The sequence below is a fragment of the Gavia stellata genome, chromosome 7 (genome assembly GCF_030936135.1).
Source record: "Gavia stellata isolate bGavSte3 chromosome 7, bGavSte3.hap2, whole genome shotgun sequence".
NCBI classification, from domain to species: Eukaryota; Metazoa; Chordata; class Aves; order Gaviiformes; family Gaviidae; genus Gavia; species Gavia stellata.
This window is the reverse complement of record NC_082600.1, coordinates 27,279,516-27,303,358: the sequence shown is the minus strand read 5'-3', so window position 1 is coordinate 27,303,358 and position 23,843 is coordinate 27,279,516. Positions and strand designations below refer to the sequence as shown.

General features: G+C 52.5%; 3 protein-coding genes across 3 annotated transcripts in view; 1 reads left to right on the top strand and 2 right to left on the bottom strand.

Annotated features, from left to right (window-relative positions):
- Positions 1 to 12,121: 12,121 nt before the first annotated feature.
- ISCA2 (iron-sulfur cluster assembly 2) lies at positions 12,122 to 13,566 on the bottom strand. The gene is made up of 4 exons (XM_059819864.1): positions 13,508 to 13,566; positions 13,133 to 13,301; positions 12,875 to 12,990; positions 12,122 to 12,685 (listed from the first exon to the last, which is right to left on the bottom strand). Exons 1-4 carry the CDS (start codon positions 13,564 to 13,566, stop codon positions 12,511 to 12,513), a joined length of 519 nt encoding a protein of 172 aa, XP_059675847.1. The 3' UTR covers positions 12,122 to 12,510.
- A 4,577-nt stretch (positions 13,567 to 18,143) lies between these two features.
- On the top strand, positions 18,144 to 20,272 carry NPC2 (NPC intracellular cholesterol transporter 2). Its single transcript, XM_059819816.1, has 4 exons — positions 18,144 to 18,228; positions 18,309 to 18,416; positions 18,670 to 18,842; positions 19,487 to 20,272. Exons 1-4 carry the CDS (start codon positions 18,144 to 18,146, stop codon positions 19,571 to 19,573), a joined length of 453 nt encoding a protein of 150 aa, XP_059675799.1. The 3' UTR covers positions 19,574 to 20,272.
- A 704-nt stretch (positions 20,273 to 20,976) lies between these two features.
- The window catches only part of LTBP2 (latent transforming growth factor beta binding protein 2), a 73,267-nt gene continuing 70,400 nt past the window's right edge, over positions 20,977 to 23,843 (bottom strand). The window contains exon 35 of the mRNA XM_059819375.1: positions 20,977 to 21,891. Within this exon, the coding sequence (XP_059675358.1) occupies positions 21,725 to 21,891 (167 nt within the window). The 3' untranslated portion in view covers positions 20,977 to 21,724. The remainder of the gene's footprint in view (positions 21,892 to 23,843) is intronic.

Genomic DNA, 23,843 nt, shown 5'->3' with positions numbered 1-23,843 from the left:
CTTCCAGCAGCCACTGGTTTGGGAGTGCTGGTGTCAAGCCTGTTGCAGCGAGACAAGGCATTCCCGGGAGCGAGCTGCTTCAGAGGAGGCGCTTTCAGCAGTCCTCTGGTCCCTCTGGGGATTTGCAGACAGCTCGAGTCACATCTGCTGCTTGCTTTTTTCTCTCTTACCTTTGCAGATGCATTTTCCTCACACTTCCTCAGCCAAGCCCCTCCTTCCCTCCTCTGGGCTGCGGGAGCAGAAGTGGTGAAGATGGGAAAATGCCGAATTCATGGAAATAGGTCAGAGACTCTCAGGTCTCCCAGTGTGCCAGAACAGGCTATTGAGATGGGTGAGCATTAAGCTCTTTAAACCATGAAATGATGCAGAGTCCTGCCTGGCACTGGCTTTGGTCACCCTCCCACCTCAAAGGCATACCTTGTAAAGATCTGCTTTATCAAGCTGAAAACAAGCCCAGACAGCCCAGCCCTGCCTGGTGCAGGCAATTGTGAAATCCCCCCCGACACATGCCCTAAGCTTCTCTAAGGTACCAGGGGCCTGAGGTGGGAATGGGGGAGAGGGGTGTCGGTGGCCAAAGCCTTACTGCAGCTGGTGCCCAGAGCAGAGGTGCCACCTGAGACCAGAGGTCTCAGTGTACACTGGTACCCTGCCATTGTAAATGGCAATTTCCCCTTGACATCTAATAGCACTACTGAAAAACATGTACACTTGTCAATAGGTCAGGCAGGGATACAGTATTTTGTGCCAGTGCCTGCTCCTATATCTCCCATCAGGAAATCAGGCACGCGGGTTCTCCAAGAGTCCCCTTTCAAGAATGTGATTATGCCAGAAACCTCCGTGTTTCTCTTCCCCACACTGCACGAGCCATTGAAGGATGGCTCTGGCTTATTTATAGTTCCTTTCCCCACCATCATCTGCTAAAAATGATCAGGGACCCAGTTTTCACCTCTGCAGCAGAGCTGTGGCTTGAGCCAAAGGCAGGAGCAGGCACATTGACCCATGGGTACCTGAGCCATCCTTCCCACTGCAGGCACAGAGGTGCTGGCAGGAGCCAGGTCAGGGTGAAACCCTAAGGCAGCCAGGTGGAACTGCCCTGGGCACAGCCGGGACCTGCCCAGCCTGTGCCGAGCATCCCTGGGCAGCTCTGCTCCCCAGGCAGCTCTCAGGGCTCTGCCCGGCACCGCCGTGCTTCAGATACCTGGGTTGTGCCCAGGAGTGTATGAAATAGGTTTGGCACGTGCCAGGCTTGCCTCAAAATGCAGTTTTCAGGATGCCAAACTTTTCAGTCACATTTGTTAGCAAGTTTTGCCTGAAAATGTACGGGATAATTTTTTCCTGAAAATGTCAAAACATTTTGTTTAGACATTTTCTAAATGAAGTAGCTTGGCTTTCTTTCAACATGACAGTTCCATCTCAAAGCTGACCTATCTTTTAAATTTCTCTTTTTTTAGATGCTAAATAATATGAAACATTTGGGGTTTGAACTGACATTTTTATTTTATTTTCTGAAAGTCCCCCCCAGGTTTTCCATTTGGTTCGAATGGGCAGGTCTCCCCTTTCCTCCTGTCTGTGTGGGGAGGGGTGGGCATGGTTAGCAGATGATGAAATCCACTCTCCCCGTGGTGCCAAGGGTACAGGGAGCTCTCCCAGGACACTCCTTCCCTTCTTGCCGGCGTGCTGCCTTGGATACCCATACTCCCCTCCATCAACTGACCCCTCTTCCCTCCGTGGGGTTTTACTCCAGTGGCCCATTCCCCCATCCTGGGAATAAAAATGCTGCTTTCAAGGCTGCCTGTGCCTCTCCGGCTCCCACACCATGTTTTCCATTAAAGCCAAAGATTAATTTCTGACTTCATTGACTGACAATGTGCCAAGGGGGGAAAAATGGACCAGGCTGTGGGGGAAAGAGATGCAGGCTGCAGGAGAAGGGGACACAAAATCAGGGGTGGTATCTGTTCGGTATCAGTAGCCCCCAGAGGGTGCCCTGGCAGGGCAGGGAGTGTGTGAGGCTGGCTCTGGGGTGCATGCAGTCCCCCAAAACCTGCCCTGCAGAGCCCCTGGGGGCTACACACTCACATCGCACCCTCGTGCCCTGGCCTGGCTGGGGGTGAGCTAGGGCAGCACAGGTGCTGCTACCCCCACTGGGAGCATCAAGATGCTTCTCTTCTCCTCCCACCCCACTGCTGGCCCAGGATGGGGAGAAACCTTCGTCTCCCTCCATCAGCTTCCCCATGCAGCTGACACCACCAATTGCTATGGAAACCCAGGGGATGCGGAGCAGGAGGACTCTGCCCAGCTGGGAGGCTCCCACCACCCCCAGGAAGGGGTCTCCCATGAGGAGGGGTGATGTGGTGAGGCTGGGTGCCTCTGCTGGGGTGAGCCCAGGGCCAAGCCCCTGTGCGGAGGCAAAAGACAAGTGCCAGCTCGCCCTCCCCATCCCACTGAAACCCCAGTCGGTTTGAGGTGCTAGTTATTGCCTACAGAGGATCCTGTGCTTTTCCTCTCTCTGTCTCTGCATCAATCGTGACAAGACCTTGCGGCAGAAAAGCACCTCCCTCACCAGCTGGGGACTGTTGCCAGATTTTGGCTCCACCAGCCTTTCTTCCCCCAGCAATATACAGAGGTTTGTTCTTATACATGCAGCTCAAAGGCTCTTCTGTTTCACTTTCTTGTAAGGACTATCAAAGCCCTCACAGATTTTTCTTTTTTCTTTTTTTTTTAATGTTTAGCAGCTTTTAAGAGGGGTCCCAGCACAGGGGAGAGGCTCTCATCAGGCACCAGTTCTGCCTCCCCCTCTGAGCAGCAGAAAGGCTGCAGAGAGAGAAAGTCCCTTAATTAGTGAGCCGGTGCCCCGCTTGCTTTCTCTCCCTGCCCAGACCCCAGCGAAAGGCCAGGAGCATCCATCTGGGGCACCAAAATCAGCTTCTGATGACAGTACCTCCCTTGGCTAGGCACACACATCTCCTGGCAGCCCTGTGAAACTTTGAGAAAAACATACAACTTTCTTCTGCAAAGAGACCAAATCATCTTTATCTACCCTAGGTATGTTCATAGCCCTCTTTCCTCTTAGTATCGCTTAGTTGTTAATGCGGACAGCCTCCTGCTGTGGCAAGCACTCTTATCTCGATATTATAGGTCATGAAGTGACATGAGCAAAGGTTGTGAGCAAGCCAGTGATGTTAAGACGAGGTTATCTGTGTAGGCAGTCTCTGAAACAGGGCAATAGCACGGCCTGTACTGGGATCATCAGCCAGAAACATATTGGAGAGGCACACGCATAGGGAGTATTAGGCTTTTAAGGTTGTCCAGGTTATGTTTCCTCCCTCTCTTCCCCCACTCTCTTTCCTCTGGGGTAAATTCATACAAAGAAAACACTTTCCAGTGCTGCTGGTTCTGCCTGTGATGCACACGTGAGGCTGCTTGTAACTGAAATACCCAGCTCTGCGGTGACTCTGCTAATAAAACAGACCCCTGGGGAACCTGCCATCCCGAGGTCCTGGCCGGGCTGCACAGACCTGAGCCGGGGAGAGGAGGCTGGTGCTCAGATCAGACCAGAGAGGCTTTAGTAAGGCAGCAGCTGATTCACCATGCTGCCTGAGGCAGGGAAGAGGCAAGAGCAAGCCCAAGGGACAGAAAAGTGCTGTCTGCAGCCCTCACCGGGGAGAGGTGCAGTGCCCCTCATCCAGTCTGGGAGAGGAGGGAGCCAGAAAGGGACCTGCTCCCTGGCTCTCGGCATCCCATTTTTATTCAAAAAGGTGGGTGTCGTTTCCACTCATCCCTGAATCCTGTCTTTGATGTGACAACCTGTGCAGGGAGGTACAAAAGAAAGGAGGGAGATGTAGAAAATGCTTCTTCCCTGCGCCGGGGTTTAGTTAGACTCCTATAATTAACGACTGCGGCTCTCCTAAGAAAGATCCCAGCTGCTTTGCTCTGCAGCCTGCTCTATCAATTTTTCTCTCACGCAACCGACACGCACCAAAACTCATTCCTGTGGGGAAGGGAATGAGTATGTATAAATCAAATGCATCTGGCAAACATGAGCAGGAGGGGAGGGGGCAAAGGGAGCACAGACTCCAAAGCAAGCGACACAAAACAGCATCCCTGGAGGGTGTGATCAGGTTCCCCTGCACCACAAGAAGCTTGCAGGGACAAGGGTAGCAAGCCCCTCACACCTAAGCATTAGGTGAGGAGCTCAGGCAGTGAGTGAGACCTCTCTGTGCCCAGCATAGTGTATGCTGTGCAAGGTGTGCCTTCATTTTGTCTTGGGAGAAACAACTCTCTCAATAAGCTGTCCTTCTGCTGAACTACTTTGTGTTTGGACCAGCCTCAGGGGAGCTAGGACCCCTCTTTTCACCCCCAAGCCCCAGTCTTTAGGAAGCCCTCCCAACCTGACACTTCTAGTGGTCTCATCTGCCCTGTAAAATTATCACATCCAGCACGGATCGAGATGACATCAACCGGCAATGCCCAGCACATTGTAGAACAGGGCATCCTCAAGCAGCAGAAGTCTGTTCCTCAACTCCTTACAACAGGAGCCTTTACTTGTTTGGAGAACTAGCACATGCTCCTAAGCATGTAACACATTTGTGCACCCTTGCTTTTCAGATCTGCTGCCTTTTCTCCAGGCCAACGGGGCCCACTCCTTGAAAAGCAGGTAATTTTCCAGTCCTTTGGCAGGTCTGGTTTTCATCTCTGAAACTTTCTGTTTGCTGAGAGTCCTTCCCCACAGGCTGTCGCCATCCAAAGTTCAACCAGCGCAAAGCAGAGCAGGTCAGTGGCTTCATGGATCTGGCACCCCCAAGGCTGTATCTTGGGGGGATGGCTACCCAGCAGGCACGGCCACAGGCATGTACTCTGCTCAGCCCCTGAACCCCCTTGGTCTGGCTGCCCATTCCCTGTTCCTCCATCCTCTTCACTTTTCTCTACATGACCTACACCCCATCCCTTCACCAATTCTTGTCTTCTCAGTGGCTCCCAGGTCTCACCAGGTTCTTTTGCCTCTTACAATACCTGGACAGCTGTAAGTGCCCTCCCACCTTCTGAGAGCCGCATCCATCCACAAACGTGTGCTTCTGCAGCAGAGCTGGGGGAGGCTCAGCAGATACCTCCTGTTGCCTTCCACCTCTGAGCATCTCTCTGGGATATTCCCCCTTCTCCCATACCAGCCCATTTTGTCTTCGCTCTCTCACAGTGCTGGAGCTCCATTTGATTTGCAGACACAATTTTTTTCCATGTAATTCAGCTCTCCCTTGTGAATTGGCTCTTCACTGATACGTTTTCGCTTAGCTCGAAGAGGATTAAGGAACTTATTTCACCACGGCAGTCCTATTTCTGGCCTGTGCCTGTTATCTGGGAACATAGGATAGCAGCAGCAGGGGGAAGTGTTTTATTAAGAGGCCGAGGGATCTGCCATGCAGTCCCACGGCTTCCCTGCTCCCCACTAAGCTCTTGCAGGCACTGGTAGATAAAGTTCTGCTAACAATAGCATTGCCCCGTTATTTCTGCCTTTGTCACCAAAGGCAGCTACTGAATTCTCTTTTCCAAATGCTATTAGCTCTTCCCCGAAAAGTTTCTATATTTAACATGAATCTTGCAGGTCTGAAGTTTGTGACAAGCATGCATGGGTAGGCAGGGAGTCGAGGGGAAGCGTGCCACGCAGCCCGCTGGACACACCGGCCAGAGCACGGCCACCCTTGCCTACAGGCAGCACAGGATGCCGGCAAGGAGAATTGACCCTTTGTGCCAAGGACAGGTTGAACGAGGGGCTGTGTCGCTCCCTCGGTCAACACCTGCTCAGCCGCTATGGACATGAGGGGAAGAGCCTAAAGCCACCCCGGCTGTCCAACTCTGTGAGCCACAGCAGCAGGGCTACAACTGAGACTGCAGGCAACCCTCCTTATGGTTCTAGCCCGCGGCACAAGCCCGCCAGCCTGCAGTGGTCCTCAGCAGGAGGAGCCCAGGCTGTCCCTGCTCTCAGGCTGCTGTGCAGCAGGTCAATGGGGCACGCTGCTCCCCACAGCAGCCGAAGGGCTGCCACCGCTTCACACATGGAGCACATACAGCAAACCTTCCTCTGTACTCTCCGCCATGGCACCTCACAGAGCCAAGCCAGCACAGTCTGGCACCAGGAGCACATCCTCCCGCAACCTTCTGCCCACGCAAACCATGCAGAGTTTGTCCCAGTGCTCAGCACTTCAGCTCAGGAACAAGGGCCCCACATCTCAGAGACCACTCTCAGTGTGTCTTCCAAGTGATAGCTCCCAACCAAACCCTGGCAGTGTGTCCAGGCAGTAATTCTTCCAGAGCAAAATCATGAAAGTTCAGCAATGTACAGTGCTCTCTGGTCTTTGTACTCCCCTTGATGAGACAACAGACACCCAGGCTGACTGTGACAGCTGTCATGTACAAGCAGCGCTGTGGTAGACCGCAGCAAGGAAAAGAGTTGTACCTGAGCAGCACCTGCCTCACCTGTTCTGAAGACTACATCTGCCTCCATGCTAACTCCTGAGCAGACAGAGCTTTATTTTCTTCTGCTTCACCACCTGTGAAAGGCTAGTGGGGCAGATGTGGAAGGAGAGCTCTACCACATCCTGTCCACGGATGACTCTATTGCATCAGGCTAGAACAGTGCAAGACACAAGCTTCTTCCCCTCAGTAACCAAGATTAGACCGTGAATAAAAGGAATTTGCTAAAGGTCAAGCCAGCTAGAGCAAAAATAATGAACATGAGCTTAAGGAACAGCTGTGTGCAATTGCTCAAAGTACAGCAGATTCTGTCCTTTTTTTGACTCAGTGGCTGGGGGAGGCAGAGATATTAGCAGTGGCCAAGAGCACTTCTGGCTGGGGGGCTGCAAGACCCATCATACAGCAAACACCTAGTTTCTCTGCCCTGCATCCCCTCAGTTGCACATTAAATGGATAAGCATCACCTTTGATCCCTAACTCTCTGATGGACAAGACCTCCTGGAGCAGTCCATGCTGTCCCCCTTGCAAGAAGGTCCCTTGCTCCTGAGGTTAACGTGACTTGCCCTGGTGCCTCCAGTCCCAGCGGACAAAGGCTTCTCCTCAGAGTCTTAGACCCCGTAATTAACCCTTGGCCCTTCGGACCAAAAGGAACTGGGACATGTTGACCTTTGGAACCCATTTGAAAGTTCAATTAACTTCAAGGGCTTTTTCTGGGAGCGTTAGTTGAGGAAACAAAGAGCTCAGAGAAGTGCTGGAACACTGTCATCAAATTGTTCTGAATGTCTCTATTTTTAGAAGGGTGAAGGAGAGAAGGGGCTGAAGACAATACCTCGGAGCCCCAGAGCATGGGGTAGGTGGAACTAGTCACGGGCCTCTCTTGACCCCAAGCCTGAGCCAGAGGAGGAAAGTGGGTGGTGGTGATGGTGGTGGTAGCATCTTTCTTTTCCCTTTTTTTTTTTTAAATTTTGTATTTTTTTAAGAGATGAAGTTCCATTTTCACCACCCCACCCCCATGGTCAGAAAATGAGACCCACAGATAGAGCTGAAGATAATGGCAGGTTGCCATGGAAATGTGCATTTAGTCTCACTGTTTCCATGGCAACTGAAAGACATACCATTCTGTTCCTCTGAAGGATGCCAAAGGTAAATGAGCACTGATTAAAACAGGGGCACAAACTTGGGCTCTAATCAACCACAAAGACTAAGACCATAAACTCTTATTGCTCAAGCAGGAAATATTAAGAGCCGTACAAGTGCTGGGAAGGCCAGAGGCAGGAAGCACTGCACAGAAACTGCTCCCCACAGGGTGAGGAATCACAGCCTTGGAGTAATGGCCCATCTCGCTGTCATGAATAGCTTCATTTCTGTCCACAGCTGGATGCTAAACCCACCCCAAGTCCATGATCTACTGAGCTGTCTCCTGGGCAGATATCTGCCAGTTGCAGCCTAATCCTGGAAACCACGCTGAGCAAGCATATTTCTCAGAACCCAGCAAGATCCAAACTGCACTATTAATCCTGCACCTAGCCCCTAATGGCATTTGGTTCAAGGATTCATCCTCTTTAAAAAAAAAAAAGGCAATAAAAAGATTACCCAAATGGAAGAGTTTGATACAATACAGGTGGCTGCAGTTTATTCTTGCCAATGCTCTGTCTCCTTGAATTGCAGTTCTTTTCCAGGCTGGCTGACAGTCGTTATCAAACACACTATTACACAAGGTTATCCCTTTCTCTGCTGCCAGTCTCTCTGGCAGCTACGTTCCGTTCCAGAGGAGCATGGTGAATGCTGGGTGAGCGCTTCAGCTGGTGTGCGTGAAAACAGGCAAAGAGAATGAAGCATCGAAATTGTGCACATCCTATCACACCCTCTGCTAACGAACTCCACTGTTGCATTTGCTAGTGGAGAGAGCATGAGGTTCCATCCTCAAGCATGTGCTGTAGCAGCTCATCCTGGAAATATAGCATGCTTGCTCTGAATTCAATAAACTCCTCTGGCCAGTCTCAGCTGAGGATGTGAATAGTGGGGTTTATACTACTCTGTTTTTCACTTCCAGCTGCCAGTGGATGTTCAAAAGGCTTGCAAGGCTGAAGACAGTCTTGATATAAAAGCAGTTGCCTTCACAGTGTAGGACACAGACAAGAGAAGCCTTCTTTTATGAACTTCTGCCTTCCTGTTATTGCCTCCTCCACCATTCAGTGATTCCTCCCCCAGGTGCTGGATTCAGGCAAGCCCTAAGAAGGCAGGAAATTATACTGCTGTGTGGGGGCAGCAGAAGCCCCAGTGGGTGTCACTAGGAGGGAGTACTGGCTCCTCACCCCTAGCTGTCTTCCTGACTCACCCAACAGCTCTGTACAGACACAGAATTTCACAATGGAGAGGACTGACCTCAGCAAAATTTTGCAGATGAAAATTTTGGGGTGAGAGGGCCAGTTGTTCCCCTAACATCCACCCTATGCTGGCCCTCAGTCTTACAGGAGCCACTCACCCGCAAATGCTCTTTGTAGCAAGTAATACCTCACAGAAGCCCACCAAGGTGAACATGGTATTCCCATACATATCCCTAAATCATGAGAAAAGGGCATGACAAATCTGCCTTTTCTCTACCACGGCCTGGGTTGAAGCTTGGAAGAGGCACCCACAGTTAACAGGCGATGGTGGATACCTAATTTGAAGAACAGAGCCAGAGTCACAGGCTGAGGATGTGCTGGTTGTCTACTAACAAATCCCTGCAGACCTCCAACAAGCCCTCACCGAAGCGAGGATTTCTATTACATACTCTTCTACCCGCCTGTCAGTGACACTGATGATTTGTGCCCTTTTCCCTTGAAGTTGCACCTTACCGTAGGTTTCCATAAATACCTTTCTTGATCATTCATTCCTTGTCAGGTGGGTGAACTGAGAGAATCCTCCTTCTTCATGTGGGAGCAGAGAAAGATTTTCCACTGCAGTTTCTCATTTGCAATGAAGCAAAGGCAGCACCTCCAGCTCTGTACTCCTGCTTTTTCTCAGTGGTTCAGTACAAGGGCTTCCATCTACTCCACACTGTAGCCATCTCACAGGCGTGCCTTGGCAGTCCCTCACAGCCCAGGCAGAAGCAAATCCCCCATCTAATCCTCTGCACCCTTCTCTTGGCAACGCTGGTCTTGCCCCACAGTCTACTGTGTGGTGCCACCTATGGCCCCTAAGGCTATTCAGTGTACAAACCTTGCAGATTGTTTTTTTTCCTTCCATAGGAGCCAGGATCTAGCCTTTTCTGCCTACACAGCCAAAATTCACCAAGGTCACCTTCACCCCCCTTTGTTGACTTCATGGACAAGGACAGTTTTCAATTTCTGATGTACTGACAGGCTTTTTTAAGAGTCAGGAGGACTCTGGAGGTGACAGACAGCCCTTTGCACCCATTCCCTATTGGGAGCTGGCCAGTAGATTATAGCCATTCCCAGGAAGCAGGGCTAGGAGGCCAAGAGAAATGTGTTGTACAGCTGGAACCTCTCCAGCTCCTAGCAGTTTCTCTGATCTAGAGACCACACTGCTGCAATACGAGATGAACTCAGCTCCAGCCTGCCTCCAAATCAGGCAGCTGCAAAGAAACTTTTGCTCTTGCCTAGGTCCTGCATGGAACAGATCTAACCTCACCCCAGATAGAAGTCGAAATGCCCGTACATGTCCAGCGGAGCAACTCCCAAGGAGTAAGGGGTCCACCTAGTGCAGTTAGAGCAGTACTACCAGAACCGCAGGCAGAGCAAGCCAGACATGCAAGCTTCTTCCCCGGTCAGCACAGCAACCCTGCTGGTGACACTGGTGGGGACCCAAAGTCTCATCCTCTGTACAGTCCCTGGGAGGGAAGAGGCAGATTCTCCGAAAAGGGCGGCACTCCACATGGACAGCACTTGCTTGACTTACTTCATCAGTGCAGAGTGAGTGAAGGCAGCTGGAGTCTGGCTAGGTTGAACAGACATGGCACATCTACATTTAGTAAGAACAGTAATCCAAGATGAAGGCTGCATGCTTACAGGGGCTGAAGGCAGGCTTTAGTTTTTGGAAAAAAGCCTTGGTAGCAACTGGTTTGATACCCCCCCAGCACTACTGCTACACTTTTTATTTCCCACAAAAGATCCCAAAAGAGACTTGACCAGGTCAGACTGTGTGAAATAGATCAAGAACAGATCTGTACTTCCTGGTTCAGAAAGCAATTCCTCCAGCCAACTTTCATTGCTCAGTTATCTCATCTGAAAGAAACTGAGTTTATCTAATGTCTTCTACCTACACAAGCTTTTAGGTCTTACACTTTTCAAAGGCAGTTCTGGCTGACATCACATTCAAAACCTGGGAGCATAAGGGAAGGGCCAAAATATCCTGCAGGAGTTTAGATAAGTCTCTTAATCACATCCTTTTACTCCCTTTTACAAAATGGGACAGTGCTACACGCAGCTCCCTCTGATAGTGAGATAACTAGGCAGAACTTTTTGACTGTAGGAAACAGAAATAGAAAAGGGCTAAACCAAAAGAGCTGCTGCTTCAAATCCCATCCATATTCCCCACGTGACAAAGTCAGAGCAGATCACACATGAACTCTTGTAACAGTTACAGATGAAACTGAAACTAGCTGGCTATCAACTCTGAGTGCTAGAAATCAATAGCCAAATCAGTGCTGTACGTATGCACTGCTGATTAGTTTAGAAAGGCACTCGGGAAGCTCAACAACAAAAATGCCTGTGGCACGGAGTTTTAAAAATCTCATGGTCTGCCATAAGCAGTTTCCTTGAGACCAAAGTCATACAGTGCTCCCACACTCACGTGAAAGACTCGAGTCTTAGACAATTTGCTTATGATCAGATAAAACATGAGAGGGAACAAAAATAGCTTCCCCATCTCTCCTTTCACCCAGATGCAGGTGAAACACTTTGATTTAAAAGACATCTAGGGGCAGATAAAAAAAAAATACAGAAAACAACTAATCAAAAGGATGTTATTCCAGAAACCTCTAGATTTCCCAGTCCATGGAAGTTTCAGAAAGGAAAGGAGCTATTTCATTCTTTCATCAAACCAGGCACAAGTTAGACAGAGATTAAATACTGAAGCAAGTTATGGAACAGATTTTCAGACAACTAAGTCAAAAGGACTTGAGGACCCTTAAGTAGTACTCCAGATCCTCCTCTGCCTGTGTCACCTGAACCTCCCTTTCTGCTGGCAAGGGAAGGCAGCAGACACTCTAGGAAACCTGAGAGTTTGTATGACCTAAAATTCCAAGTCAGGTTTAGGAACAGTCTAAAATAGCACTGGGGGATGGAGGACTGTATATTTTCTTTTTATACATATACAAGCTTTTTCTTTTTTTAAATAAAAGAAATAAGCTATTAATTCTTCCCACCTCAATTTTTTAGCATCACTTACTCTGAACAAGTGAGAACGTTAATCCCAGGGACTGACAGCAAAACCACTGTAGGTTCCTGGGACCGAGAGAAGCCTGCTGGGTAAGACAACAGCAAAGTATCTGGAAAAGCCCACTATGAGTTGGGGAGTGGAGAGCCAGCAACACTGGGAGGTGTATGGGAGAGAGACTCTGAGTCCCATTCAGCTGGAAGACAAGGGATAAGCAACAGTAGCCTGAAAGAACCCGGATTCTACCCACGTGGGAATGCACGAGCAATACCAATCAATCTCAAAGACTTTTTTTTAGTAAGAACTTTCACTAAACACACACACACACATATATATATACAGCCATCTCTTGCAGAGACAAGCAGTTAAGTGGTTCCACGTTCAGGACAGGGTAGGCAAGTCACCACCACCTGGCCAGTGGTTCACAAGGCGCTGAAAATGCTCCCGTGTGCGTGCTCACAGCTACTTCATGTTTCTGAAAGGAAGGCCAACAAGTCTTGGAGACAGGCTCAGTGCAGACACACACACAGCTGGAGTCATGTGTAACAGCTATGTTACAGGGTAAGGGAGATGAGAGGGAGCAGCTGGGAACAGAACAAGCAAAAAACCTCCGAAGACTGCCAGGAAGTGTCTTCAGACAGTGTCCAACCATGGGAAGTCCAGTCAGAATTTGACAGAGAAGGAAGTCCCACAGGAGCAACCCTTCTCTGCCTGGGGGTTGCTCACCACCTGGAAGGAGCTGCGAATCAGCTCCTGGCTGAAGTCCACCATGGCACCTTTCACGAAGGCCAGGCTGTCCACATCCACGACCACACGGGCACCACCTTGTTCAAACACCCTGCAGAAAAGCAGCATGTTTAACCATTAACTGTGCTGTATACATGACAGAGATACACAGCCTGAGCACCCTCCTTATCTCACAGGCTCTTCCCTTCAATTCAAGATACTATCATGTCACGTGCACCCTTCTTATTACCTTTGCAAAGATCAATCACGCATGACCACCACTACACCCCTTTGTCCTTGCCTGTCATCAGGATTGATAACTGTGTCCAAGGAGAACTTGTACTGGAATCCAGAGCAGCCACCTCCTTCCACCTGCAGCCTGAGAAACTCTGAGCTGTCTGTGATCTCCAGCAGCCTCTGCAAAGAAAAAAGGAAGAGGGTTAAAAGACCTACTCAACAAACTGGTGAACACTCAAACGCCTCTCCCATGTGCCCAGGGCAGGCCAGGCAGCCTGGAATCCCTCCCACAGGCACCTGAGCTGCCTCCCAGGCTCCCTACCTTCACGCAGCTCTCGCTGAGGAAAACCTGTCCCTCGCTGGGGTCGCTCTCCGTCGGGCCCGGCTGGGAGAAGGACGATGCCCACCGCAGCGGGAAGCCAACTGCACAGGCAGGACCCGGCGGAGGCCTGGGCAGCGCTCGTCCTCGGCACAGCGGAGCGGGACACCAGCTGCCTCAGGGAGAGAGGAGGAAAGGGGGAGCCTCAGAGGGATCCCCGTCGAGGGCAGCCGGCCCGACCCCCCGCAGGGGAGCGCGCTCAGGCCCCACCCCCACGGTCGCGACCCCCTGCCGCAGAGCGGCGACACACGGCGACACTCGACAACACCCGACGGGCCAAGGGGACCGAGCGCGCCCGCCGCCACCGCAGAGCGGTACCTCGTCCGGCCTCCCAGCGCCAACCTCCACCAGCGCCTCAACGCCCGGGGCGCCGCCATGCTGCCCCCTCGCCCGCCTCAGCGCCCCGCCCCCGCCCGCCCATTGGCTGCCTGCCGCCCCCGCTTCCGGCGACGGCCGCCATGGCGCCTGCCGAGGCGGAAGTATTGAGCCGGCGGGGGTTGCTTAGGCAACGCGCTGCCCGCCCCACCGGGCCGCGGTGACGCCTCCAGCGTGCGGGCGGAGCCAGCCGGGCGGCGCGGCGCGTCCCCGGAGGCAGCGTCCCTCCGCGGGCAGAGCTCAGCGGCTGGCTCGGTAAAGCCAGCAAAGCCGCTGGAGCTTTGCACAGAGGCACGAAGCCGCCGTTCGTCCTTGGGGGTGTTTGCTCCCGCAAGTGGCGACACTCATGGAGGGAAACAAACAGCAATAAAACAATAAAGAGTAATAAAATAAATAACGCAGCGCTCTCTAGCAGAGCGTGTTTGCCCTGGAATTAGCTGCGAGAGTTGCTTATTCTGAGCAGTACCCAGAGACCCTGAGAGGGATGAAGACGCTGTCGCAGGGGGAGTTAGGCAAGCAGAGGAGCAAACGCAGGGCCTGGGCCGAAGGGGTTTTTAGTGTTGTCCCCTGATCCTGCCTTCTCGGGTTTGCTCTCCTTGATCAGGTGCGGGCTCAGCTCAGAAATCCCTGCAGAGGCTGGTTTTCCTCCCAGTGGGTGCTTACGGCCCTGGTGCCGTGGACATATATACGCTCAGCCTCCCGTGAGCACCCACCGTCCCTCCACGCGGCTCCTCGCTTCCCTCCTGCCAGAGCGGGCCCCGTGGCACCAGGCAGGCCCACCGCCCTCCCCTGTAGCTGCCTGAGGCACGTTCCCTCCACCGTTTTACCTCCTCCTCCTCATCTGACATGTGACAGCAGTCTGGCCGGTAGCTCACAGACTGCCCGCAGTTAAGAGAGTCTTTATCTCTTTCTTTCTTCCTCATGTGTTTCCGGGGGAGGAATCCTGTTCCTCACCCCTGGCCAGGCTTGTGGAGAGTCACACAGTGGGATGGTGGAGGAAAACCAGTCATCCCAGCTGGAGGGATGATTTAATATCAGGGGACCTCAGGACACTGTGACGGCTTGCTGTCTCACCCTCCCGCTCCAAGCAAGGCAATGCTTTGCAACCACGTGCTTTTGCTTATTTGTCCCACCCTGCGCATATAAATAAAGACTGGTTTGAGCTGTTCACTTTTGCTTGCTCTTGGGTTAACTCTAACGAGTTAGGATAAAGCCAGGAAAGTATCACAGGCAGGGTCCCAGGGGGGCTGGTATTAATGCAGGTACCTGCAAGGGCTGATGAATCCTCAATCAGGCATATTGGAACACTTAATGTTTTTAAAAAACATACTGGGGTGTTTCTGCAGTTATTATCAATGTGGTATCCCAACAGCAGATGACTTTGGAGGAGCGAATCAGGAACTCCTGGGAGAAAAGTTGGAGAATCATGCCTGCTTTCGGTATCGCACCAGCTTTGCTGCTCTCTCTTGCAGGGTGTATTAGACCCATCCCACTGCATTTCCTCATGTTGTGACTGCATTCACTGTGAACACCTTTTGGAGAACGGATATAGCCCCAAAAAATAGACACTCGTGCTTTCTAATAGCCTTCATTTTTACCAGTGTTAAGTGTCAGAAGTGTGATAAGCACCTTCAAGGCACTTCAGGAAGTTGCCCAGATGGTTACTGCAGACCGAAAGAATGAGAAAGAGGCCAGTCAGCCTCACTCAGAGTTAATTTGATCTAATTAATAATCCACTACGCTGAGGAGTGACTCAGGTGCTGGGGGAAATTTTTTGAGTGGCTAGGAGAGCTGGGTGTAACCAAGAAGAACAGCTACTTCTTTGCACCTCCTTCGTATCACTGGCTGTTTTTTCCTTCTGGAAGCTATGTGGTATGGTGGTGTTTTTCTCTCACCCAGAGTTATGATCTAGGTTTTCTTCTTTCCTGGGCTGTGATTTTGTTAGTCATCTTGTTCCTGATAGCTTGATGTGATCTTTTTTTTAGGTTTGGTTGTGTTTTCTTTTCCCCTTCTTAGTCTGGTCTGTAGTATCTGGGTTTGGGGAGTTCCTTTAGCTCTCTTTAAGCACACTGTATGGAAGAGATTTGTCTGTGAGTTGAATTCTCTAGGTATTTTGCTCTATTCTCCTCTGCAGTGTGTATGCTTAAACCATCTTGTATCTGTTTTGGTGGAAAACTGAGCTTGTTTTAGTGATTCAGAAACTGGTGATAATAAAACCTGTGGCGTGGCATTGAACGTGAGAGCAGCTTGCAATGCATTTCAATATGAATTCTGATGATCTGTAGCAAAAGGAGCATGTTCTGGCTGAAAGAATAATAAAAATGATTAGCCTCTGTATGTGGATTTTCCTGAGAACCTGAGTTCTGTATTCAGTGCTGCTGTAGTGCCTGCAGGTGCATCTGTTTACCAACTTGCAAGTGCAATGCTGTTAGAGGGATTTGGATTCATTGGGTGTAGCTAGCTCATAAAGTGGAATCGTAGACTTCTTCCTCATGTAATAGAGTTGGTTGGATTACAGAAATTAAGAACCCAAGTATCAGTCTTACTGGAAAGAATTTATATGTTGGCTTTCTTAGCCTTTTCTCCTGGTGTTTTTGCACTTTAACACAAGCTCCCCATGATGTCAGTAATCTAGGAGGAGTTCTGTCTGCAAAATAATTAGACCAGCCTAAAGTTGCATTGACTATTTCTGAAGTATTTTGGTGAAATGTTGCACTCCAAGGTGACCTGGAGGCCCACATCTTCTATCAGATGTCAAAAGGGGCATTTGCCTAAAAGCAAGGTCTGTCAGGCTGATGATGGTTATGCTGCCCTGGGGAATTTAGGCTTTAGTGCTGTTACTGCAAAACTGGCATGATGGTAATGTGTGATACCAGCTAAAAACCTTGGGCAGAAGGTTTCTGCTTCTTTCTTGTGTAAAGGCCTTGGCTGTAGTTTCACAAACTTAGGCTTATTAGACTTTTTATTAACCCAGTTCTGGGAGGGATAGACATGTTAATTCTAATCCTAGATTCAACAATTTTTAGTTCAAAGCCTTTTGAAATACGTGTAGCCTTGTATATAAGTAGTTGCTGCTATTGCGCAAAAGCGTCTGCAAAGCAAAGGCACCTGGAGAGCCATCTCACAGGGCAGCATCCTGATTTAATGCACTGTGGAATTTGCTCGCAAGCATGACACTGCTTATCCTGTGAAATGTGTGACGGTAGTTTATGGTGTTGCTCTGACCTGACCTCACTTCTGTTCCTGGCAGTCAGGTAGGCAGCTTTGTTTATCATCTAAGACTTGAAGGATGGGGAGAAGGAAAGCCTTTCTAAGGGCATGAGCTCCTATGTGCAAGGAAAAGACTTTATGTGGGTCAGTTATGAAGAGTGTTACGTGGGCTGAAATATATGGCTTAGTCTCAGCGGGGTCTTTTGGGGTTTGGTGGTTTTTTTTTGATAGGGCTGCTGTAAGCACCCTGGTCTGCTTGCTTGAGGCCTCTGCAAACTGAATGCTTATTCAGAATCTTAAAAAAAAAAAATTATATATATAAAAGCCCCATTCTCCTTTCTGGAGGAAGGGATTCTTTTTTTTTTTTTCTGAGGAGCTGAAGTGCTGAGCAGAGAGATGCACAAGAGCAAGTCCTGCTAACACCTCTGGGGTTTCTGGCGTGACACCCTCTGTGGAAAGCCTGAGCATAAGCGTGGGGGTTTTGCCTCTGAGTCACTTGGCAGCACAGCTGAAGCTGAGTCGGCAGACACCCTACTGGGACAGAGGTCTGAAGGGGGGAAGCTGTGTCAGCTCTGCTGCGTTCCTACCAAATCAGTGCTCATGTGCCTTTATCTCCATTATGTTCCTGACGTGACCCCGTTAAAGGTAACGCTACCACGTGAAACTGGTGGGCAGCTGTAAACTTTAGCTTGGGTCAAACACTTGCTGAAGCATCTTAAACGTCCTCTGGTTTGTCTTAGCATCCACAGCACAAAGCCGGGGGTCTCCGGCGTTTCACGGGTTTGAGAAACGGGATTAACTTCCACGTGCTGTGAAAGGCACCAGCCGCAGGAATTACTGAATAGAGGTAACTCTCGGCACTCGGGTTACACAGCCAGCTTTCAACATGCAAAACATCAGGTACAGAGTAAGTAATGAATAAGGCTACAGGCCAGTCTACTACGCTAGCCTCTTGGTTTTTGGTTTTTTCCCCTTTCAGTAGAGGCACTGCAAGAGCTTCCCAGCCCACCGCTCTGGCGGTAGGTGAGCGTGCCCTTAGCGCTGAACGCGCAGCCCAGGAGCGGGCGCTGCCAGGAGCAGCGCTGTCGGGGAGCGGTCCGCCTGCCTGCCCGAGCGCTGTAGCTCCAGCGCCGCCCTCCCCCTGCCCCGCTGTCCTGTCCGCTCCTGTACCGGAGGAGTCACGGTGGCCCCGCTGCCCTTCTCCAGGCTGCAGCCCGGCACTACGGAACCCCCCCGGCGGAGCCCCCGCTCCCGCCCACGGCCCGGCCCCGCGGGCGGGGCGCGCCCCGGCTGGCCGGCGGGCGGGGCCGCCGCGCTCATGTGACGGCGCGGAGGGGCTGCCGCCGCCGTTGCTGCTCCTGCTGCCGCCATGGTGCCGTCTCCGCTCGCCCTGCTCCTGGCGCTGGGCGCCGCCGCCACCGCCCTGGGCGAGCCCCTCCGCTTCGTCGACTGTGGTGAGTGACTCGCGGCGGCGGGGGGTGGGCGGGGGGTCAGCAGGCGGCGAAGGCCCGGTGAGCCCGGCTCTTCCTTGCAGGTTCCAAAGACGGCAGCATCCAGGAGGTGAACGTGAGCCCCTGCCCCACGCAGCCCTGCCAGCTCCACAAGGGGACATCCTACAGCATCAACGTCACCTTCGCCAGCAGTAAGCGTCGCTTCCCCCGCTGGGGTGCCGGGGGGTGGGCAGGGGGGAGGTGATCGCCTCTGTGTCCCGCTGCTTGGAGAGGTGGGGGGGGGGTGGCTGGAGCGGGGTCTGGGTGGGAAGAAGTGGCCGAGGAGGAAGAGCGTCGCTTAGCTGTGTTCCCACAGCCTCTAGGGTACATCGGGGGTGTGTGTGTGTAAGGTAGAAACATGTTCCCTGCTCCGGTGCTGTGCTCACACTTCGCCGTGCTCTGCAGAGATCGAGAGTCAGGGCAGCAAAGCGAGGGTGTACGGCGAGATGCTGCACGTGGACATACCCTTTCCCATTCCTGAGCCTGATGGATGCAAGTCCGGGATCCAGTGCCCCATTCAGAAGGGCCATTCCTACAGCTACCTGAATAAACTCCCTGTGAAGAGCGAGTACCCCAGTGTAAGTAAGCAGGCAGCTGGTCTGCTCCTCAGAATCTGCATCCTTCCTGGGACAGTCCCACCACCTGCCTTTTAAGGAAGGACACCTTGTCCCGTGGTGGTGGGGAAGAGGTTAGAAGACTCCTCGGACTGTCTGGTGGCACATCTGCTGTACGATTCTGTCTCAAGTTCCCACTTTGGGACAGACCCGGTAGAGGAAGCAGCCTGGCTCCAGCTGTTGAGAAGTGGCTTCAGCTGCCCAAGTATCTGGCTGTTCTGTACTATGCTCGTATGTAGCCTCCCTGCAGAGCACGGTGCATTCAGCCAAATGCTCCCAAACTGGGGGTGCTCGGCTCCAGGGTGCAGTTCAGCTGGGAGGCTGCAGGGTGTTTCCACTCTCTGCTTATTCAGAGAGTGGGGAGCCAAGTGCAGTGTGTGGAGGTCTCCTGTATCATGCAGCAGAACCCTCCATCCATGTAAGATACTCCAGGAGCCACCACATGAGTGTGGCTCACCTGCTGCAGCAGGGGCAGTGCCCCAGCTCAGTCCTCTTTGCGCAGAGCTCCCAGGACCTTCTTGCTCCACACAAGTAGCAGCTCCTGCTGTGTCTTTACCTTGCGGTTTCTTGAACACTCTTGTTTCCCTCTGCTCTTCTCTCTCTTTCAGATTAAACTGATTGTGAAGTGGGAGCTGGTGGATGACCAGGACCAGATGTTGTTCTGCTGGAAAATACCAGTTCAGATCACGAGCTGAGGAGCCCTGCTAGTAGTAGGGCTTGGGGAGGAGAAGAACAGAAGACAACACAGGCCAAATTCTTTTATATAATATGCATTTCTTACTGCTTCCTTCAGAGCTCTGCAGCCTCTGAGCAGCCAGTATTGTGTTCCTGCAAGGTCAGCTGCGGGCAGAGGGCTTTTACCCCATTTAGAGCCCCCTGGGCTCACAGCAGCTCAAGGGGGAGCAGTGTCTGCTGCAGGAGTGACTGAGCATTGTCCTCCAGCTTCTCTGCAGAGGCACTTTAGTTGTTTGAAATAGAGCTGTCTGCCCTCACAAAAGAATTTCTTTGCAATGAACCTGGCTAATGTTTGAGCTGCTACCTGGTAACCCTTCAGTGCCTCTTCTAGAACACCAGCTGCATCCATCCTCACTTCTTCTGCTCATCCCGTGACCGGGACGCCCCGGTACCTGCTTTTGCCAACCATGCGGCTGAAGGGGAGAGGGAAGGAGAGGAGGCTTTCCCCGAGCTGGTAGCCTGCTCTGTCCCGGGCCCCTGCTCGAGCTGGTAGGACTGCACCTGGGAAAACTTCCTTTTTGTGGATGCAAAGCCAAATGGCGTTTGATGTCTCTGCAGGGATGATTCTTTCTCTAACCAATGGTTTGCACTACTACTAACTCGGAGCTGCTGGGAGCTCCTGAATCTCTTTTTATAACTTTCCTTTTAATAAAGGCTAGACAAAATCTGTTGGTGTTGTCTTCTGTGAGTGGAGAGGAGCAGGAGGAAAAGCACAGTGGCTGGGCATTTTCTAGTTGGGGTTGGGCTGGTCTTACTTCTCAGCTGAAGGCAGGGATGGAGGTGGCATGCTGGCCTGACTGTGGGTTCCTTCTGAACAGCTGGGAATCTCTGCTGCTGGCTGCTGGGGTGTCCAGCTGGCAATACCTGGCTGTGCTGCTGCCTTGCTGGTCCTGTGCTGGCCTGAAACTGTGCAAAGGATCCGTGAGCAGGTGGTAGTGGTGTAGAACATGGCCTTGCTTGCTGCAGCATAGGTAAAGCCCTTTTCTAATGAGGGCTCTGGACCTGGAAAAGCAGCTCCCGGACCTGCCCAAGGGCTCTTGCAAACTGTAGAAGCCTGCATGCTCTCATGCTCAAACTGCAGCCCCCTTGTGTGTGAACAAGGCAGGGTGTGAGCGGCCACAACCGCTGTGCTGTCTGGGGGGGCTGAAGTTGGCTCCTGTGGCTGATGCTGGGCTGGGGAGATAAGCAACTATTTGGCCTGGCAAGGGTTTCTTGCTGTGGTGCAGGAGCAGGCTGGGTGCCAGTGTGAGAGGGGTAAGAATTGGCTTATGAGAGTGGGGTAGCCTTGCCAGGTTGGACCCACAGGGAGGATGTGGCTCTGGTACTCCTTGGCAGAGGCAAGACAAGCAGAGTTCTGACCAGCCCCAGTGTCTTGAGCCACAGAGGCCCAAAATAAATGTTTTATTTAACAACATGAGAGAAGTTTCCAGCAGACTCCATTAAAAAAACAACAAAAAAGTCACCAACAACTTTACAGAATGGAAGCTGGACCTGCCCTCGCCATCCACCCGCCCAGCCAGCGCGGGTCACAAAGGCAAAGTGCGGGGCTAAGGGATGCGCCTGGGCTGGTCGCAGGGAGAGCTGGCCCTGGGGCCCCTCAAGCCTCTTCACCACACCCCAAGGTTAGGCAGCAGCTTTAGAAAGCTGAGGTTGACCCCCTCTCAAAGCTCTGGCCTGGGGGCTGGATGCTTCATGAGGAGCGGGGCCAGCACCTGTGGCGTGGGTGAGGCTTGTCGCTAGGTCAGTGCAGCAGTGGCGGGTAGATGAACCCCCTCTCTCGGCAGGGCGAGGCGGGGAGGCTGGGGCTGCGTGGCAGGGAAAGACGTTCTGTGAGCCTCCACGGCACAGGGTGATGCGATGGGTGCTGGGGGCTGGGATGGGCTCTGCTGTGGCAGGAGCAGGGGCTGGCAGGGCAGAGGAGGTTGCAGAGGCTGGGAGCTCAGCCCTGGCCTGTAGAGAGATGTGGCAGGGAAGTTGTGCGCTTCAGAGGGGAAGGAGCGAAGAGCCTTGAAGCACCCACAGCCCCAGGGTGGCCTTTCTCCATGCTCCTAGGTCCCGGGTGCCACAGCCACGTGCTGGAGGGGAGCACCCTCACCCCCGCTCCCCTAGAGCTATGCTGCTGCTAGGCTCTGGGCTGTCTGGGGCACGCAATGATGGGTCCGGGCCAGGGCCACGTAGCCTGGTGAGCAGTGGCAGCGGTAGGAGCCCTCCGTGTTCTCGCAGGTGCCACCCTGGCACAGGGGCTCAGGGCTGCCCACCTTCTCGCACTCATTGATGTCTGCAAGGAGGAGAAGGACGGGGGTGAGCTGGTGGCACAGTGAGCAGTCCCAGCCCACAGCCAACATCTCCTTGTGCCCCTGCCAGCCCCCTGCCCTCCCCCACACATGCCCCATGCCCCACCACCCCCCAGCACCTCTAGGATGCCCACTGTGACCCCACCAGCCTCCCACACCCCTCAGCACATCCGCAGAGCCCCCCCAGTCCCCAAGGGTGACATCCCCAGCATTTGGCATCCCCCAGCACAGGAGGGAGCACACACCACCTCCCACCACCCCCCCCGCCCAGCAATGCACAGATAAGGGCCCCCCCCATACTCTGCAGCTGGTGACACCCCTGGGTTAGGTTAGCAGCTTCCTGCTAATAAGTTGTGCTAGCGTAAGATCTGGGAGAAAGGCCACCTCCAGCCTTGGAAAACACCCTTTCCCAATCTGACAAGGCCAAGAAGGCAGATGATGGTGGCCCTGAGAGGCCGATTATCACCTCCAGGACCAGAACACAGAGGGACCTCGTACTGTGCAAACAAGGGTTTGTTTTATTAACCTGCAAACTGTGCCAAAGAGCTCGCTTGGCTGGCTCGCTGCTGGGCTAGAGCGTGCACGCGAGCCCTGCAGCAGCTGCCCTGCTGCGATGGGTCTGCTCTGCTAAATACACTTCCCTGGACACCCTGTCTGCGCTACCCCAACTTGTGGTGGAGGCACCAGCTGGGCAGAGCATCCCTGTGCACCCCAGAGCCCTTGATTGAACCCACAGGACCTCCAGAGCCCAAATCCTCACCTGCCAAGGCAGGTCCGAGCTCTCTGACCACAAACTCCAGTCTCACCCCCCCGCAGATCGGCAGGGAGCAGGAGTGGGGAGCAGCTGAGGGGTTCAGCCAGCCACCCAAGGGAGAGCAAAGGCCCCGGCAGTGACCGATGGACCCCAGGAGCACTGAAGAGCTCTGCCACCCTGGGGACCTCGGGTCATCCCTAGCACAAGTGGAGGGGACATCTGGCAAAGAAAGGGAAGTGCAATGCCAGGGAGGGAGGCTGGAAGCAAAATGTCCAGGTGCAGTTGGAGGAAGCATAGCAGTTATGAGAGGAAAAAGGAGGGGAAATGTGAGATGAGGGAGCTTGAGGAACAAGGCAGCCTTCGTATGCAGACAAAGCAATGGTTGAACAGGCACTGCAGACTTGGGCTAAACCTTAGGACCAGCACATCGCCATGGACAGGACGGGCTTTCTCAGAAGCCCCATGAGATGTTAGGCAGCACATCAAGGGAGATGATGTGCTCTGCAGCCTGGGAATTGGAGGGAGACAGCCTTGCTGGGGGGGGTCCAGGAAAGGTAAAAGGGGGGAGAACAGGCAAACTGGGCTGGCTGTGGACCACCAAATCAAGAGGAGAAGTAAAATAAGGCTACTTTAGCCCAGAGGTGCCCAAAAAACAGAGGCAGTAGAGTTGCACTAACAGTGCACACCAAGCTCTGGAGCCTGCCCATGCAGGCAGGGGTGGGGGCAGACAGCCTGTCCTGCGGGGCGAGGGCAAGCTATCCCCATAGGGAGATGAGAGGGGAAGCACTGCAGCAGCCGCAGGAATACACTAAAGGCCTGAAGGCAGCAAGGTAAAAACACGGGGATGACTAAACACCATGTAGGAGAACTGAAGCGAAAAAAACGAGACAGGCTCCAGTGTAAAATGAGTGCTACTTAGTCTAGGACACGAAAGGCAATAAGCAAAGGCTCCATAAATACGTTAGCAGAAAACAATGGGGAATGTCGGTCTGGTCCTTATCGGTGGAGGAAACAAAAGCCAGCCAAGCTGGCTGGAGCAGCTAATGCGGGCTTTGTTCCAGACATCATAAAAATGCTTGTAGTGACCAGACAGGGCGCAGACCATGTTTGAAGTGTTTAAACGAGGGTGCAAGAGCACAGGGAGGGAAAGAACATACTGTGATGGAGCTGTTCGACAATCGG

What these genes read in the sequence shown, in the direction of transcription:
- ISCA2 (XM_059819864.1), bottom strand. Translation starts at nt 13,566, where the DNA reads ATGGCGGCGCCCCGGGCGTTGAGGCGCTGGTGGAGGTTGGCGCTGGGA. An exon ending in GCGCTGGGAGGCCGGACGAG is followed by an intron (nt 13,302 to 13,507) that starts GTACCGCTCTGC and finishes TCCCTGAGGCAG; the next exon opens with CTGGTGTCCCGCTCCGCTGT. An exon ending in GTTATCAATCCTGATGACAG is followed by an intron (nt 12,686 to 12,874) that starts GCAAGGACAAAG and finishes GCTTTTCTGCAG; the next exon opens with GGTGTTTGAACAAGGTGGTG.
- NPC2 (XM_059819816.1), top strand. Translation starts at nt 18,144, where the DNA reads ATGGTGCCGTCTCCGCTCGCCCTGCTCCTGGCGCTGGGCGCCGCCGCC. An exon ending in CCTCCGCTTCGTCGACTGTG is followed by an intron (nt 18,229 to 18,308) that starts GTGAGTGACTCG and finishes TCTTCCTTGCAG; the next exon opens with GTTCCAAAGACGGCAGCATC. An exon ending in TGAAGAGCGAGTACCCCAGT is followed by an intron (nt 18,843 to 19,486) that starts GTAAGTAAGCAG and finishes TCTCTCTTTCAG; the next exon opens with ATTAAACTGATTGTGAAGTG.